The sequence below is a fragment of the Xyrauchen texanus genome, chromosome 16 (genome assembly GCF_025860055.1).
Source record: "Xyrauchen texanus isolate HMW12.3.18 chromosome 16, RBS_HiC_50CHRs, whole genome shotgun sequence".
Classification (NCBI taxonomy): Eukaryota; Metazoa; Chordata; class Actinopteri; order Cypriniformes; family Catostomidae; genus Xyrauchen; species Xyrauchen texanus.
In genome coordinates this window covers 42696924-42715647 of record NC_068291.1, presented here as the reverse complement: position 1 = coordinate 42715647, position 18724 = coordinate 42696924, and the positions used below count along the sequence as shown (strand labels likewise).

The following is an 18724-nucleotide window of genomic DNA, read 5'->3' as shown; positions in this document are numbered from 1 at the left end:
ACGTGTTGCTTTCTCAGTGCTGCCACAAGGGGCGCTATAGTAAGATTAGTGTGAAAGGTCAGCTTCTATGGTGAGTTTTCTCTTTCAAGTCAACAACTGTTATGACGAAGAAACAGTTCGAAGAGAATATTGCTGAGCAAATAAGTTAAAGTCAATACATTTTTAGCAGCTTACCTGAGTAAAGGCACATCCAGTTGAAGGGAACAGTTGTTTGAAGGTAACTCTGTCACCCCTTGAGTACCTATGCTAGTTAGTATGTTAGTCAAGCGCCCGCATCTGCGTTCACATACTTGCATAGAGTATATAAAACAATGATACGTCAACATCTTTTTTGTCATAGAATGCACAACTTGCAATAATTCACACTCTAAAAAAATGGTGCTGTATGTCTTTAAAATAATTGCCACTTAGTTTGAGGTTTTGATGTTCAGTGCAAAGTCATTCATACATTTGTAAGTGTGGCTGAAGTGTCCAAATACTCCTTTGGGGCCTCTGTATGCATAAACTGTTCGGCTGTACAAGAAAGCAGTGTATTGTGTAATTACTGTGTGATATTGTGCCCTTAAGCGCTCTCTGTGTGTTTTGCCGGCAAATCCCTGATTTTCTGATCAGCTACAGGCGAAAAATTTGTTCCACTGCCTCCCTGTTAAATTGAATGTCATGTCGTATCACAGGAAGTATTAATCTTTTAAAGAGGAGTGAACATGGAGATGAGTTTGCTGCCCATTTATCTGCTTGTAATTGCTACTAGGAATGTTGAGAAATTGCCGAAGAGTAGTTCATTGAATATAGATGCTTATTAGATTAGATTAACAGTAATTATTACGGCTCATTATTAATTACTCTCACATGTCTAGCCTGACATAATTCACCTTGGTATTCACAACTAATGTGTTTCTGTGTAAAGCTATTTTTACCAGAAAAATGTATGATGACTTTTTGATATAACTATCGACTTATAGATTGGTTCACATTACAGCATGGCCAAGAGCTGCCAACTTACCGACAGTGACCATGTGAAGTGACCAATCACAGTTTGTTTGTTTGTGCCATTTAGTTGCCATCTGAAATAGATGAAGCCTCAATAACTGGTGTTGAAAATAATGGCTTGGCAGTAATATATTCTCATACATTTACAGTATATGTACAGTAGGCTCTATAAATGCACTATATGTGTAAATGGATAAATATAAAGTGATATGTTGAGGTTGAAAGGTGTCAATTTATAGACATGAAAGCATGATAATTGCTTTAGAGAGCAAACATCCTTGACATCTGCTAATTATGCAACGATAATCCTCTTTGTTTGTTTGTACATATTGGAAGTTATGAAATGTATTGCATCGGTTATTAAACCTACCAGTCTACTTAAAAGACTTGTGTTAAAAACCTTCCTGGATTTGGAGAATTTGATCATTAAAAATGGATTACGTTATTGCCCAATTCGTTATTGTTGCTAGGTTTATTATTCACTGAATTAGAATTACCCTCTCGTCTGTGACTCTCATAACATTTCCATTTGGGTCAAAGACTGTTTTCAGCTATTTGTGTGGCTGCTTGCATTCACTTGAAATTGATTTTAGCTTGAGGTGTTTCACACACGCTTTATACTCAAGCTCCTAAATGACCGCAGGGTGCTCATTAATGTAACGGGTCAACCGCGTGCACTAAAAAGACATCTTAAACCGTAATTATGTGTTTGTTATAAAGGTCCTTGATCAAGATCATATATATGCTCCGTTCCAAAAATGAACAAACCACAAACCGGTGATAGGATGTTGGGTGCCCAAGGCTCATCGATGAGCGAGGGCAACGAAGGCTATCCCGTCTGGTCTGAATGGACAGATGGTCTACTGTGTGACAGAAAATTATTGATGGTTACTGGAGGAATGTGTCACAACACAGCACATCGCACTGTGCTGCGTATGGGGCTGCGTAGCCACAGACCGGTCAGAGTGCCCATGCCTAAAACGGGCACGCGAGCGTCAGAACTGGACCTTGAAACAGTGGAAGAAGGTCGCCTGGTCCGATGAGTCCCATTTACTTTTACATCACATGGACGGCCGTGTACGTGTGCACCGTTTACCTGAGGAAGTGATGGCAACAGGATGCACTGTGGGAAGACGACAAGCCGGTGGAGGGAGTGTGATGCTCTGGGCAAATGTTCTGCTAGGGAACCCTGGGTCCAGCCATTCATGTGGACATCAGTTTGAGGCGTGACATCTACCTAAACATCGTTGCAGACCAGGTACACCCCTTCATTGAAATGGTATTCCCTGAAGGCCTTGGCCTCTTTCAGCAGGATAATGCGCCCTGCCACACTGCATACATTGCTCGGGAATGGTTTGAGGAACATGATGAGGACTTCAAAGTGTTGCCCTGGCCTAAATTCCCCAGATCTCAATCTGATGGAGCATATGTGGGATGTGCTGGACCAAATTTTCTGATCCACGGTGGCTCCACCTCGCAAGTTACAGGACTTGAAGGATCTGCTGCTAATATCTTGGTGCCAGATACCACAGGACACCTTCAGGGGTCTTGTAGAGTCCATGAATTGGCGGGTTTGGCGCAGTTTTGGCGGCACATGGAGGACCAACAGCATATTTGGCAGGTGGTCATAATGTTTTGGTGGTCATAATATAATGTTATATATATATATATGATTTCAGCCCGTCCCTCTTTTATTTCATAAAAAGCAAAATGGGGTCAGTCTATAAACATTAAAATGCACACTGTTTCAAAAGAATAGCTGCAAGATGTAAACATTATACATGTTAACTTGATTTTAGTGTGATACAATCAGGGATTTTCCAGCGTTACAGTGTTTTACAGATTACAGGGTTTACTTGCATCCAATATTACAATTTTTTCATGACAGTAAAGTTGTAAAATTGGATATTACTTTAAACAGATAAGGTTTGTAAGTGATTTCATCACACCAAAATCACGACAGCGCATTTAATGTTTATGTCATGTGGCTATACTTTTGGCCCATTCACTTCCATTGTATTGTTGTTCCAAGTGCTTTATTTTAATTCAAGGTAGTAACATACAGTTGTTGCCTTTTAAAGGAATATTCCAGATTAAATCATTTTAATCTCAATATACAGCATTTGTGATGATTACATAATGATGATTACCACAAAAATTATTTCAACTAGAGGAAAAAAAGGAAGCAAAAATCCAGGTTACAGTGAGGCACTTACAATGGAAGTGAAGGGGCCATTTTTTGGAGGGTTTAAACAGAAATGTGAAGCTTATAATTTTATAAAAGCACTTACTGTACATATAATTCTTCTGTAAAAACGTGTGTATTATTTGAGCTCTTAAATTGTGGTTTTAAAGTCATTTTAGAGTTTACTGTGTTACGTCGTCATGGCAACAACGTTGTATAACTGAATTTAACTTTACACAGATATGGTTAGTAAGTCATTTTATCACACTAAAATCATGTTAACACACATGTTTACGTCTTGTGGGGCTATACTTTTGAAACAGTGAGCATTTTTATGTTTATGGATTGGCCCCATTCACTTCCATTGTAAGTGTCTCACTGTAACCCAATTTTAAAGAGATGGTTAAACAAATTAAAATACATTTGTGTGGTAATAAATATTATGCAACAAATGCTGTTGATTAATGCTTAACTTAACCCAGAATATTCCTTTAGGGTACCTTCTTTTTGACTTTTTTAACCTCCTGAGACCCCTTCATGACTGCTGTGTGCATTTTACATTTCCCTTTTTGATTTGTAACTAGTAGCATATAATAAACAAGCAAAAAACTCTCAAACCACCACCCAAAATTGCCACATTAACTAATCATAAAAGTAAAAACGAGGCCCTGTTGTGTTTTATTTGTTACTAAAGTAAAAACTCTATTCAACAAGAAAAACTAATGTGAGGCGGGACTTGATGGAGTGGATCATGAAAGTGGGCGTTACCAGAAATGAGTCAGGTGGTTGGAGGGAGGAGTTGAAAAAGTACGATAGATTTGAGATGTCAACCAAAAAGGAGAGTATTTTCAGAGGTGGAGCAAGTTATTATTTTTTGATGATTTTTTTTTTTCTTTTTTGGAATAACACTAATAATTCGTCATAATAAGACCACAGACATGTATTAAGAAAGTACATGTGGTCCATTTTTAGTTTATGGTGACTTTTAATTAAGAATAAGATTCAACTTTATTGTCATTGTGCAGAGTACAGGTACAGAGCCAATGAAATGCAGTTGTTTTTGCATTTCCCAACTAAGCTGGGGTCAGAGCGCAGGGTCAGCCATGAAACAGCACCCCTGGAGCAGATAGGGTTAATGGCCTTGCTCAAGGGCCCAACAGTGGTATCTAGATGGTGCTGGGGCTTGAACCCCCGACCTTTCAGTCAGTAACCCAGAGCCTTAACCACTGAGCTACCACTGGCCCTATAATATACTATAAGGAAAAATATTTTGAATACTTTCTAATGATATATTACATCCTAGTGTTTCCCTTTTCATTCATCTAAAGTGTGGTGTGTGACAAAAGACATTTTGTACAGTAGTCTCATTCATAGCGCTCTGGTTTATATGCATGTATTCTGTCCCGCTCGGTTTGTGTGCCCAACCAGCGAGCGTGCTCAAGGACACATTTCACAAGCTTCAGCATTCTTTCAGTTTCACCAAGAGAGGCAAGAGCTCTCCACGGATCGCAGTCTGAAACAGATGAATAGATTTGTTCAGAGGATGGCTATATGGAGGCTGGCCATAACAGTCTTCAGCCATTCAGAAGCATTTTTATGCATTTTAAAGCATGCAAATGTAAACACAAAGGAAATTCTGTGCCATAAAAATAAAGAGTATTATGTACTGGATATACAGTTGGGCCCAAAATGCATCTGCTTTGCATTGTTTTCTTTGATTTGCTTACTCTAATATTCCACTGGACCGCTTTTAGCTTTGATTACGGCGCGCATTCGTCACAGCATTGTTTCGACAACCTTATGCAACATCACAACCTTTATTTCTATCCAGAGTTGCATTAAGTTTTGGTCGAGAACTTGTCTGCTCTTACTTTCACTATTAAACATAGCCATGAGTTCTACTGTCGATTTTTACAATGTGACTTCACCAAGCATTTTAGTAATCTCCGGTCATGATCATTCGAGATGTTTTTCCGACCATATTTCTTCCACAAAGCTGACGGTTCACCACTATCCTTCCAGGTTTTAATAATGCATTGGACTGTTCTTAACCCAAGTCCAGTGATTTCAGCAATCTCCTTCTTTTTTTTTCCCCTTTTCCTCCCCAATTTGGCATGCCCAATTCCCATTACTTAGTAGGTCCTCGTGGTGGCGTGGTTACTCACGTCAACCCAGTTGCCTCCACTTCTGAGACTGTCAATCCGTGCATCTTATCACGTGACTCGTTGTGCATGACACCACGGAGACTCACAGCATGTGGAGGCTCATGCTACTCTGCATGATCCACGCACAACTCACCACGTGCCCCGTTGAGAGCGAGAACACTAATCATGACCACAAGGAGGTTACCCCATGTGAATATACCCTCCCTAGCAACCGGGCCAATTTGGTTGCTTAGGAGACCTGGCTGGAGTCACTCAGCATGCCCTGGATTCGAACTCACGACTCCAGGGGTGGTAGTCAGCGTCAATACCTGCTGAGCTACCCAGGCACCTAGTTGTGTACTTTGCTTTGATGCAGGCCAATAATTTGCCCCTTCAACAGAAACACAGTAAGATCTTTTCCATGACCACAGGATACGTCTTCCGACATGGTTGTTTGAGAAATGAGAAAGTCACACTGCATCTGTTAGGGTTAAAAGAGTTGTTGTTATCTGAAACATATTAATTCTATCAGGAAGACTCGCAGACTTGAGTGAAATTTAAGATGCCATTTATTTGATGGATATATAAGAGAAATGTAATGTCTCTCTTTGGCGTAGGCCCCGTCTGGCGGCCTGAAGAAGTTGTACTAGGAACCGTCATATCCTGCCGGAGATAGGTGGCAGGGGCGAGAGCCTACCCCTGTGCAGGACGGGCCTCAACAGGTGGTGGTGGGGTGGTGGAGGTTGCCGTGTTAGCACACTGAAACAGCAATGTGACTTATAAAGCAATGGCTTACGTGTGATTGGCTAGGAGTTACCCCGCTAATGGTGCAATGATGTACAGCTGCTAGTCTTGCTGCAAGAACTACGCCGCGTTTACATTTACTGCAATAATGATCCAATCATTGGCTCTGTTTTTGGCCAAGCAGTGTATATTACTTATAAATATACTTTTTGTAATGTATGCTCAAAGATTGACTCACTGTACAATGCATAATATATGTTAATATAAATGACAAAAATATCAAAATTTTCCTTTAAAATTTGTCTTCTTGGGCCTGATAAACTGTCCTGAGCTATTTTATGATTGGTCTTCTCGAGAGAACATTGACCCACTAAAACGGAGAATAATTTCTGCCATCCACACTGTCCCCAGCTCAAATTAATAGAGAGCATTTTAGGCAGATAATCACACGTCCTTTTCATTATTAGCTTGTCAAACTTCTGCGAAACTGATGTGTTGCTCTAACGGTACTAAGATGTTTACACCAGCCGATTATTCAAATTACTGCAAGGAAAGCTGCATATAAAATTGAAAAGTGACTCTGAATGTGTTTACTCACAGAAGTGCAGAATCTTTTGTTGCACAAATCTAGGTCTCTGCATATATCAAGTGATTGTTGTTTATTCTTATTAGTAGTCGTGAATATTTGTTTTGATGTATTGCATCCTGCTGTTTTAGGGGACTTTGGAAGTTTTTTCAGTGGTGAAAAGGACACACAATCAATTAGAAATCTGCGTGTTTTATATTGGGTTCGGAGATTATTAATTATACATAAAGCATGTCAGAAATGACTCATGCATAAGTGGGTAAAATGTTATGAATATTATTTCCTGGACATAAATAAAGCTTGTTTTTCAAAACCTATCCAACTACCTTCTCAGGGGCCGTTCTGTACACCGTAAACTCTAATGTTGTCATTATTTGTTAAATCAGATTACTTACAAGGGGCTCATAACTCAAATATCTATGTTCCTGGAACTTATTTACTCTAAAAAAAATCCAAAGACTTAAAATGTTAAGTGTAAATAACTCTATCTAAAACTATTGAGTGTAAAGTCAAGTGGTTTTTATTGTCGTTTCAACCATATACAGTTAGTACAGTACACATCAAAATGAGACAACGTTCCTCCAGCACCATGGTGCTACATAAAAACAACAAAGGACCAACACAGGACCACATGAGACTACAAGAAATAAAATACCTATATAAAATACCTATATATACCTATATAAAGTGCACGTGCAAACATGTGCAAAAAGTACGGGACAGTACAACAAATTTCTGACAATGAACAGGACAATAGACACAGTGCAGCGCCGACCAGTACACAGTAGTGCAGAAAGATGACAGTTTCTAAAACGTAAACATAACATAACATACTATGAGATAGTGTTTTATGCACATAGCAGTTATTGAGGTAGCAGACAGTTATAAAGTGACAGTTATTAAAGTGCAACTCAGGACACGTGTGTGTGTGTGTGTCAAACCAGTCTCTGAGTATTGAGAAGCCTGATGGCTTGGGGGAAGAAGCTGTTACACAGTCTGGCTGTGAGGGCCCGAATGCTTCGGTACATCTTGCCAGACGGAAGGAGGATAAAGAGATTGTGTGAGGGGTGTGTGGGGTTGTCCACAATGCTGGTTGCTTTGCGGATACAGTGTTTTTTGTAAATGTCTTTGATGGAGGGAAGAGAGACCCCGATGATCTTCTCAGCTGTCCTCACTATCCTCTGCAGGGCTTTGCGGTCCGAAACGGTGCAAGTCCCAAACCAGGCAGTGATGCAGCTGCTCAGGATGCTCTCAATAGTCCCTCTATAGAATGTAGTGAGGATGGGGGTGGGAGATGTGCTTTCCTCAGCCTTCGAAGAAATTAGAGACGCTGCTGGGCTATCTTGGTGATAGAGCTGGTGTTGAGGGACCATGTGAGGTTCTCCACCAGGTGAACCTCAAAATCGAGGCTATGGGGAATACCTATAATACCTTGCACTTGAATTATTTAATTATGTTTCATTAATCAAAAGGAACATATGTGGTCATTTAAGTGACCTAGTTGTAGTTAAGAATTCATATAGGTTTTTGCTCTTTTGTGGAATTATTTATGCTGTTTAGTTGCAAGTTGTTGTTTCGTGTGATGTCACCATTAGGGTGATCTGTCAAGTCGGACCATGTTAACAGCAGTGTTGCCAACTTAGCAACTTTGTCGCTAGATTTAGTGACTTTTCAGACCACTTTAGCGACTTTTATTTAAAAAGCGACTAGCGACAAATCTTGCGACTTTTGGATAAACCTTAGCTACTTCCGTAGAAGAAAGTCACCAACACTGGCCCGCGAGCGCGTGGTCTTGCTATCCTGCCCGGACTCAGAGGCACACATCTCTCTGCGTCTACTCTATTCACTGAGACGGACAGAGAGAGATGTGAGCAGGCGAGAAGGCGGAGCAGCACAATCAGTTGACCGCACAGCAGCTGACATAGACGTGAATGAGCTGCGCATGTGCAAACAGTGTTGTCAAGGACCAATCATGAATTAAATTGACCGTTTATTTCTATTCTTTTCTCTGCACTTTATCACAGGAGAATAGTTTTTTGTAAATATGCACATAGTGTTTGTGTGTGTGTGTGTGTGTGTGTGTGTGTGTGTGTGTGTGTGTGTGTGTGTGTGTGTGTGTGTGTGTGTGTGTGTGTAAATATGCACATAGTGGTTTGTTCTGGCTGAACGCTGAGAGAAAAGATATGAAAGTTACGTCACTTCTAACTTTCTCTCTGAGTGATTGATAGATAAAGGGTTTTTCAGTATGTACGGTAAGCACAGAGAAGCAAACACATGTAAAGGGCGGACACTGTGTAGAATACAAATGAGATGCGGTGACGTCACAAATATGTTATTTAGCATATGACGCCATCTAGCGACATTTAGTGACTTTTCGAGCATGCTTTAGCTACTTTCCATTGAAACTAGTTGGCAACACTGGTTAACAGTATCTTAGTTCTGTTTCTGCATGTACAACTGAAGTTCAGGTGTCTATGCATTTCTGTAGAGAAACAACTTCATTTAAAGATTGACTTTGAATTGTTAGAATATCTTTTGTTTGAGCTGTGGTATTGTATGACCTAAATTTAAGTGCATTCAATTCAAATAATTAAAGGAATTGTTCACCCAGACATGAAAGTTATCTCATTATTCACTTACCCTGATGCCATTCCAGATGTGTATGTTTGTCTCTCTTCAGCAGAACACAAAGGAAGATTTTTAGAAGAATATCGAGCTCTGTCAGGTGCTTATAATAGAAGTACACGGGTGCCGACATTTATGCATTTGGCAGACGCTTTTATGACTTACAGTGCACTTATTACAGGGACAATCCCCCCGGAGCAACCTGGATTAAGTGTCTTGCTCAAGGACACAATGGTGGTGGCTGTGGGGATCGAACCAGCGACCTTCTGATTACCAGTTATGTCCACTACGCCACCACCACTCCATACACTCCAAAAGTAATCCACATGACTTCAGTCGATCAATGAATGTCTTATGAATCAACGAATATCTTCTGAAGCACATCTAGATGCATAAATGTCGGCACTTGTTGTACTCTAGTTCTTTAACAAATAAGTCGATAATTAAAACGTTTTTAACTTTTAATCGGCACTTCCATCAAGGTCTCTGATGAAGTTTGGCTGAACTCTCACGTGACATTCATTCTTCTGTTGTAAATAAGCACCGCTTCCGAATTCTCACGTGAACTCGCAGATGCATTTGCGTCATCAGCTGCTGGCAGGATGTGCTTTTTTACACAAACCTATCGACTCGCTTCAGAAGACATTTATTGATCATCTGGAGTCATGTGGATTACTTTCTTGTTGCCTAAATGTGACTTTTGGACCATCAAAGTGCCAGCACCCATGTACTTCAATTATAAGCACCTGATAGAGGTCGATATTCTTCTAAAAATCTTAATTTGTGTTCTGCTGAAGAAAGACGGTCATACACATCTGGGGTGGCATCAGGGGAAGTTTTCCTTTAAGTAGAAACAACTACATTTATATAGCAAAACAGAGTTAAGTCTACTTGTTCTACTCTAGTTCTTTAACTTAAATAGTTAAGGTCATTCAATATGATGAAGTTAATTGAGTTAAATTTAATTCCATTCAATTAAAATGATTAAGTAGAAACAACAACATTTATATAGCATATCTGAGATAAATGTACTTGAATTTAGTTACCTCACTTAGTAGCTTATAAAGTTCATTCTACGTGATCATCAAGTGAACTTAATTACACAAGTTTTGGAGACATCATTACTCAATTCAATTGAGTAAATCAACTTATTAGGTGTTTTAGTGTACAGAGCCCCTCTAAAGGTCAGGGTGGGAATTAATTTGTTTTAGATAGTTTTGCGTTCCCTCAAAATGATTTTTTGAGCCTCGCTCGCAATACCTTTTATCCATCCCTTATAAAGAAATAACAACCAAGATTTAACTACAGTAACCATAGTTAAACTATGGTATTTTAAACAGTAACTATATTTTAACCATACAATTTATAGGGAACTATGGTAATAAAAATCATGATAATTTTGCCAAAAATGAAAAAACATGGTTAGTTTTTTATATAGTAACACCATGGTCCATTTGTGGTACAGTATCTCACAAAAGTGAGTACACCCCTCACATTTTTGTAAATATTTGATTATATATTTTCTTCATACTGAAGAAATGACACTTTGCTACAATGTAAAGTAGTGAGTGCACAGCTTGTATAACAGTGTAAATTTGCTGTCCCCTCAAAATAACTCAACACACAGTCATTAATGTCTAAACTGCTGGCAACAAAAGTGAGTACACCCCTAAGTGAAAATGTCCAAATGTCCAAAATGATATACTGTGTATATATATATATATATATATATATATATATATATATATATATATATGTATGTTTACCACAAAAATAAATCATAAATGGTCTGCACTTATATCGCACCTTTTTAACCTTAGTGGTATTTAAAGTGCTCCACACTGTGACTCATTCACCCAAACACACACACATTCACAGGGCTGGACTGGTATTCGTCCATTTTTCCAGCACTTTGGGGATGATCAGGAGCGGAATGGCCATCAGGAGAACTGAGCGGGGTGGTGGTTCGGCCACGAAACGTGCCGAATGGGCCGCGATAAGCAAAAATGAGCCGCCACATTAAGCAGAATGAACCACAAAACGGCCGATTTCTCTTCCCAGTCCAGCCCTGTTCACACACCAAGGCGCTAGCCTGCCATTGGGAGCAACCTGGGGTTCAGTGTCTTGCCCAAGGACACTTTGGCATGTGGAGTCGTGTGGGCTGGGAATCGAACCGCCAACCCTGCGAGTAGTGGCCATACCTGCGATTTTAAAAACCATACTTGTTCCACAAATTAATAATATGGTGTTACTATAGTAAAACTGTTGTAACCATGTTTATTTTTTACTTCTTTTTAAATCTTATGATTCTTATAACCATAGTTTTGGTTTTCCTGTACAATTTAATTGCTTTTGCTAGGAACGTCATGGTTAAAATATTGTTACTGTAGTAAAACCATGCAAACATTTTGTAATTTATGTTTTTACTACAAGTACTATATTTGAACTATGTAGCTCCTGTAGTCAAACCATAGTAAAGTATAGTATAGTTTTGCTATAAATACTTTAGTTCAACTATGGTTACTGTAGTAAAATCAAAAGTATTGCAAGGGCATGCAATAAACTATTTCAGAAAATACATTTAAAAGAACCATGTCCTCTAAAGGTCTCGATTGTTTACATCGTCATTCTTGCATCTAGCCAGACGGAGCGCAATAAACGAAACATATTGCAGGTGACTTTAGGGGCATTTTTAAACATTGAAGTTCTTTAATTTGACACAGCATCTTAAAAACACGGCGCACCTGTGCGAAACGCAACATCTGGTCAACAACATCTGCCTGGCATGATGGAAAAACAATTGAAAAGCAGTGCAGATGGATGCAAAAACACATTTGGTGTGAGCTGCCCCTAATGCAGCATCTTAACCAAACTGGAACCTCATAATAATCGATCCACTGTGCAACTCTACGAAACGCACCACTGATTCCAAGAGGATTTGTCATTAGGATGCCACTAAGCTAACAATGTGATACTCTAATTTATCTATTACACCATTGGTGTATGAATGGGTGAATGTGTCACAGTGTAAAGCGCTTTGAATACCGTTAAGGTTAAAAAGGCGCTATATAAGTATAGACCATTTACCATCTAATTAGCATAACAGTACGTAGCATGCAGACATTGGGTGTTATAATCAAATTTGAATTAAATATTGATGGTTTTCAGTAGTGAATGGATTATAAATGTTGCTAATGTCTTAATATGCTGTGTAGGAGCTGAAGTCTTGGTCTAGTCTTGGACTGGAGAATCATTTTTTGCTATATAGTTGGCTAGTAAACATGCTATATTAAAATATCAGGTTTTTTCTACACTTTCTCACTTGTTTTCTGTCTGCATGATAAATTGAGTTGTTTGTATTTTTTGTTTTCCACATGCTCACCATCTCCTGTCATTTAGAGGCGGTGTTGGTTTAGTACATGTTATTTTAGGGCAGCTGGTGGCTCTATTGTCTGATAAAACAGAGCTGTGGACATATGTGTATTATTTTAAAGAAGCTGTATTTTATTAATGTTTTTTCTCTGCCAAATGTGCTTTGAAATGAGAATGCTGACCCTCTGCCATTCACTCTGTGTTTATTTTCACCCTTGATGGTTTTACTCCTCTATTCCACATCTTTTTCAGCCTTTTACATGCACAAACAAATTATTTCCTGTTTTTCGTCAAACAATGATTGGTGTCATCTTCATGTGAACATCTGGGTCATATTTCTCCTCTGAATCAAAAGAAAGAACAAAATTAATTATATTTTGCATAAAGAACATTATACCTATTTTAGGACCATTAAGATTTGTTTTGCATTGTGACACCCCTCCTCTAATTCGCATTAACGTAAAGCCCAAAAAATGTGACATAAAAAAACAATGCTATTATTTAAATTCCTAAAGGACAAAAAAAATGTTCCGAACAATTTGACTCGTCCCTCCTTTTCTTTAAAACAAGCAAAAATGGAGGTTACAGTGAGGCACTTACAATGGAAGTGAATGGGGGCCAATTGCAGAAATGTAAGCTGTGTATTGTTTGAGCTGTAAAGTTGTTTAAATCAGCGTTTTCGGGGGATTACAAGGAGGGACGAGTCAAAATAAATTTTTGTGGTAATCAACATTATGCCACAAATGATTGAGTTTAACCAGATAATTTATCTTCAAAGAAGTATTTCTTGTACGGCCTTTAATTTATGTTGATTTTAATGAAGAACGATTGCATTATAAGTTATAGCAAGTTATTACAGTAATGAGAATATGATGAGAATCACTAGTATAATGGGAAGAATTGCGGAAAAACTCCAAGTAAAATGTTCCGGAATGCTAAAATGTTTTTTTTTAAATATTCGTAATTTTAATGGCAATAATGTCACATTGCAGAAATGTGATCGCAATGGTCCTAAAATACGGCTAATTTGGTTTATGCAAAATGTAACTGAATAATTGAATCTTTAATCACTCTTTCTCTTCTTTCTCTTGTTCTACAGAAATGTTGAAGGAATTGAACGAGCAGCGGCACGAGAAAGACTTTACAGACCTGAAAATAATAGTTGAAGGCAAAGAGTTTGAAGTCCATCAAAATGTTCTAGCTTCCTGCAGCTTGTATTTCAAGGACATGATTAAAAGGTTTGCTTCCTCCAGTTGTTCTTTTCGTAGGGTGCATTTGTATCGCGTCCTTTTCCCTCCCCATCTCTTGCAGGTACGAAGACATCGGTTCCCGTCACAGGGCCAGTAGCCATTCTATCTGTCCCGCAAACAAATGTATCTCACTGCTCAAAAGGTCGACCGATCCGACCCTTTCATCTCCATTCACCAAGTGTGCCAATTTGCGTTATAACGGGCAAAGAAGTTACATGACTGGTGGGGTTTCGTTTTTAATGGTTTGTAAATGTCTCTCCACAGTAACTGGAGAGTTTAGAATTGCACTTGGCATATCAGATCAGCACTCCTCTCTTCCTGTCGGAGTCAAGTGCTTAGACGCAATATTCTCGCCGTCCTACTCCAGCAGTTACCTGCTGTGACACAGTCCGTATCTCCGTGGAAATTCACACACCTCACACAGTGCTTTGAGTGAGCTAGCGGGATTAAGGGAACCTGGAAACCGCATGGATCCCGTTTATGCTTTGTGGAATTGAATTTCTTGCCCAGCTGTGCTAGAAACATGCTGTTTTCTTTAGATGCTGATCTCAGCATTCACATGCAGTACAGTATTTTGACTTATTGTACGAGTAAATACTGATACTCAGTGTTGTTTGCGGGCAAAGAAATGTAGTCAGGCTTTATGTAAAAAAATATACATATTAGATTTATGTTTAAAGATAAGAGCCAAACAAATAGTGTTGTGTATGTGTGTGTGTGTGTGTGTGTGTGTGTGTGTGAACCTGGCGACCTGAGTTTGATTCCCGCTCATAGCCAACACCAGTGACGAATATCTGAACCGGTCCTGGGCCTCCCCTAGGTCGACTCAGCCTAAAATGAGTACCTGGTGCGGTGTGTAAGACATCGCCACTGGGGAGACAAAGGCGGTCGGGCGTGGTGCTGGCCACCCACCCCCTCGTGTACCGTTCCGGCCTTCAGAGGTGCTCGCTAACAGCACTTGCCCCTACAGTCTGTTCAGGCTAAATGGGGGATCTTTGTCTTTGTGTGTGTGTGTGTGTGTGTGTGTGTGTGTGAGTATAATATATTTTTATACCTGGTGACCCTTGTTTTAGTTTTGCTCTACAACATAAATTACTCACAGTCTTAGGGATGGAAATCGTAAGGAATTTGACAGTTCTCATTCTTACATCTCTATATTTAAGATATGTATGTCTATATACCATATAGATTCAAAAGAACTGGCTCCAAAGGGTTATACATTTGGGAATCGTACATCACTGGTTGCATACTGTTGATTCAAAAGAACTGGCTCATAAGAGTCATTAGTTTGGGAATCGTACATCACTGGTTGCATACTGTTGATTCAAAAGAACTGGCTCATAAGAGTCATTAGTTTGGGAATCGTACATCACTGGTTGCATACTGTTGATTCAAAAGAACTGGCTCATAAGAGTCAATCGTTTGGGAATCGTACATCACTGGTTGCATACTGTTGATTCAAAAGAACCGACTCATAAGAATAATTCTTTTGCTTAATGGACAACACCAACCATGCTTGAGCGCTGAGAGTAGATTCGTTCGGGAATCAGGCTCCATTGATCACACATTGTTTGCGGTGTATATTCAAAAGAACCGGCTCATAAGAGTCATTTTTTTCGCTAATTGGACAACACCAAACATGCTTGAGCACTGTAGATTCATTTGGGAATCTGGCGTCATTGGTTGTGCATTGTTTGTAAGGTATATTCAAAAGAACTGGCTCATTAGAGTCATTTTTTCCGGAATCAGACAACACTTGATGCGCACTGTTGGTTTGAAAGAACCGGCTTATAAGAGTCATTCATTCGGGAATCGGCTTCATTGGTCACGCAATGTTTGCTATGTAGATTCAAAAGAACCGGCTCATAAGAGTCATTTGTCAGGAATTGGACAACATTGTTGCATACTGTTTATTGAAACGAATCGGCTTAAAAGATTAATTCGTTCAGATATTGGGCTTTATTGGCCACGCAATGTTTGCTATGTAGATTAAAAAGAACCGGCTCAAAAGAGTCGTTCGTTCGGGAATCGGACATCCACGATAGTCAAATATAGAAGATTTGTTAGCAACTAAAAAGCACACAGCTCCTTACACTTTTTTTAGGTGTAACTGTGTATTTTATGTTTATGAACAAAAAAAACTTTGGCGTTCACTGATGTGCTCTATAGAAACTCACTTATTTTTGATAGATATCTACTGACAAAAGCTGATGGCAGTAAAAATAAGATTAATCGATATATCATGATACGTCCACTGCAGTTTCAAGAAAAGATTGAGCTGCAAACTCACAGCGTTTAGTTGTAAATTTACTCTAGGTCGAGCCAAGGATAGGTCTCACACTAGCAGTGGCGATGAATACTGCATTAGGAGCAATAACACACAGCAGAGATGTAAGTCTGTTCTCACTGAAGCACAAAATGTGCTGATACACCTCACAAAGCTATTTGAGTTTCACTGCCTCTGGATGTCAGAAGAGAACACCAACTGTGCTCTCTGGACGGGGAATTTTTACACTCTAAACGTCATCTAAATTGTCCTTAAATCTGTTAAAAGAGAGATTTTTTGTTTCAAAACTAGTGAGCTTTCTTGCTGCCTACTGCCTACACAGATAGCTGCCTTGTAAGGTAGTATTCTAAAGCGGCTTCCACATGACTCGCGTCAGCATTGCCGAATAGTCTTTGGAGTGAAGCATCAGCGTTGGCCTGGCGCCTCGTTGCTCTTCCGTTGTTCTGCTACCCTCTTCAGCTAATGATTACTGGGCAATTAGCATTTACGCAAAGTCTGTCTTTGCACGGACAGTTCCAGTTGCACACCAAAGTGATTTTAACACACATTTCTGCCTGCTCTGACGTGTTTTAGAGTACAACGTGACAAGAAATATAAAAAAGAACTCCAACATTATGAAGGCAAATCAAATGTTTAACATGCTAACTAGCATATGCTAGCTAGTAAACAAAACCTCTTGCTAAACTCCTGCAATGAATGAACCAAAGTAATAAATGTTTTCAATGTTTACTGTGCACACCTCCTGCTTTCTTGTCTGGTAAACTTGTAAAATCGCCCATACGTGACGCTTTCTGTGACGCTCGTCTGGAGGACAAAGTGGCGATCGACGCTGATGTTGAGCAGTGCGTTGACGGCACAACACAAGCCATGTTAAAGCCACTTTTTGACAATAACATTTTGTATATAACAAAAATACACTCTTACCAATAGCTAGTAAGGTGCAAAATGCATCCTATATAGTTTCTCATTAAACTGTGTGAATGTGCAGCTTATAAGTGTAAGATAAATATTGAGACAAAAACTTTTGTTGATTAGTGCAAATAGCAACAAAAAGCATATTTTTCTTTGCACTAAGAGCAAATAGTGTCAGATGCTATTTGCAGCCCTGATTAAATACTACCAACATGTATCAACATGTTTATTGTTTATTTAGAGTCCCACAGACACCCTACACCAAACCTTAACCCTAACCCTAAACCTAACCTTAACCCTAAACCTAAACCTAACCCTACACCAAACCCTAAACCAAACCTTAACCCTAAACCTAACCCTACACCAAACCCTAAACCTAACCTTAACCCTAAACCTAACTCTAAGCCTAACCTTAACCCTAACCCTAACCCGAAAACTAACCCTAACCCTAACCTTACCCTAACCCTAACCTAACCCTAAACCTAACCTTAACCCTAAACCTACACCAAACCCTAAACCTAACCCTAAACCTAACCCTAAACCAAACCCTAAACCTAACCTTAACCCTAAACCTAACCCTACACCAAACCTTAACCCTAAACCTAACCTTAACCCTAAACCTAACCTAAACATAACCCTAAACCTAACCTTAACCCTAACCCTACACCAAACCCTAAACCTAACCTTAACCCTAAACCTAACCCTACACCAAACCCTAAACCTAACCTTAACCCTAAACCTAACCCTACACCAAACCCTAAACCTTACCTTAACCCTAAACCTAACCCTAACCCTAAACCTAAACCTAACCCTAAACCTAACCTTAACCCTAAACCTAACCCTACACCAAACCCTAAACCTAACCTTAACCCTAAACCTAACCCTACACCAAACCCTAAACCTTACCTTAACCCTAAACCTAACCCTAACCCTAAACCTAAACCTAACCCTAAACCTAACCCAAACCTTCCCTGCTTTGTTGAAACACTATATGCATTCTCCATGTATTTTATACTTATATGCTGCACTTTCACACAGAATACAGACTAAGAGACTATAAAGGATGTCAATTGCATCATACTAGCTACTGATATGTTTTGTTTTTAGCTAATAAATTCATTGTTATGACAAAAACAAATGGAAAGGTGCTGTAAAGCAAGAATAAGAAATCAGCCAATAAAGGCTTAATACATACTTTATAATGCAAACAAGTCCATAACCAGTCAATTACAAGTGTAAATATTAGTCATGAATTATTGTTTAATTTCTGATCCCTAAAATAGTGTTACAGGTTAATTAGTCACTCTTTTTTTTATTAAATTGAACTGCTTTTTGTCAATACAAAGTTTTTGGTTGTACATTTATAATGGACATTTCTCAGTAATCGTCTGCTATCTTGGATGGATGTCGCAGTGCATTCTGCGACTGTCTTCTCCGGAAAGGATAAATACAAAGCTGCTTTAGTTTTTGTAGAAAAGAAGGTATCGGAAGGCCGAAGTTGGTTTTCCACGTACCGCCATGTCTCGCACAAATTCCATCATTCGCACAGTACGTGCGGACTCTCCGAATGCATCCTAGTTTTTCTAGTTTTCTATGCCCCAATCGTTGACAGTCTTTGTGCATGTGCAG

At 39.2% G+C, this 18724-nt stretch overlaps 1 protein-coding gene across 1 annotated transcript in view; it reads left to right on the top strand.

Moving 5' to 3' along the window:
- The window catches only part of LOC127657392 (kelch-like protein 29), a 172303-nt gene that overhangs the window by 57751 nt on the left and 95828 nt on the right, over positions 1–18724 (top strand). Inside the window, exon 6 of the mRNA XM_052146155.1 lies at positions 13746–13884. Within this exon, the coding sequence (XP_052002115.1) occupies positions 13746–13884 (139 nt within the window). The remainder of the gene's footprint in view (positions 1–13745; positions 13885–18724) is intronic.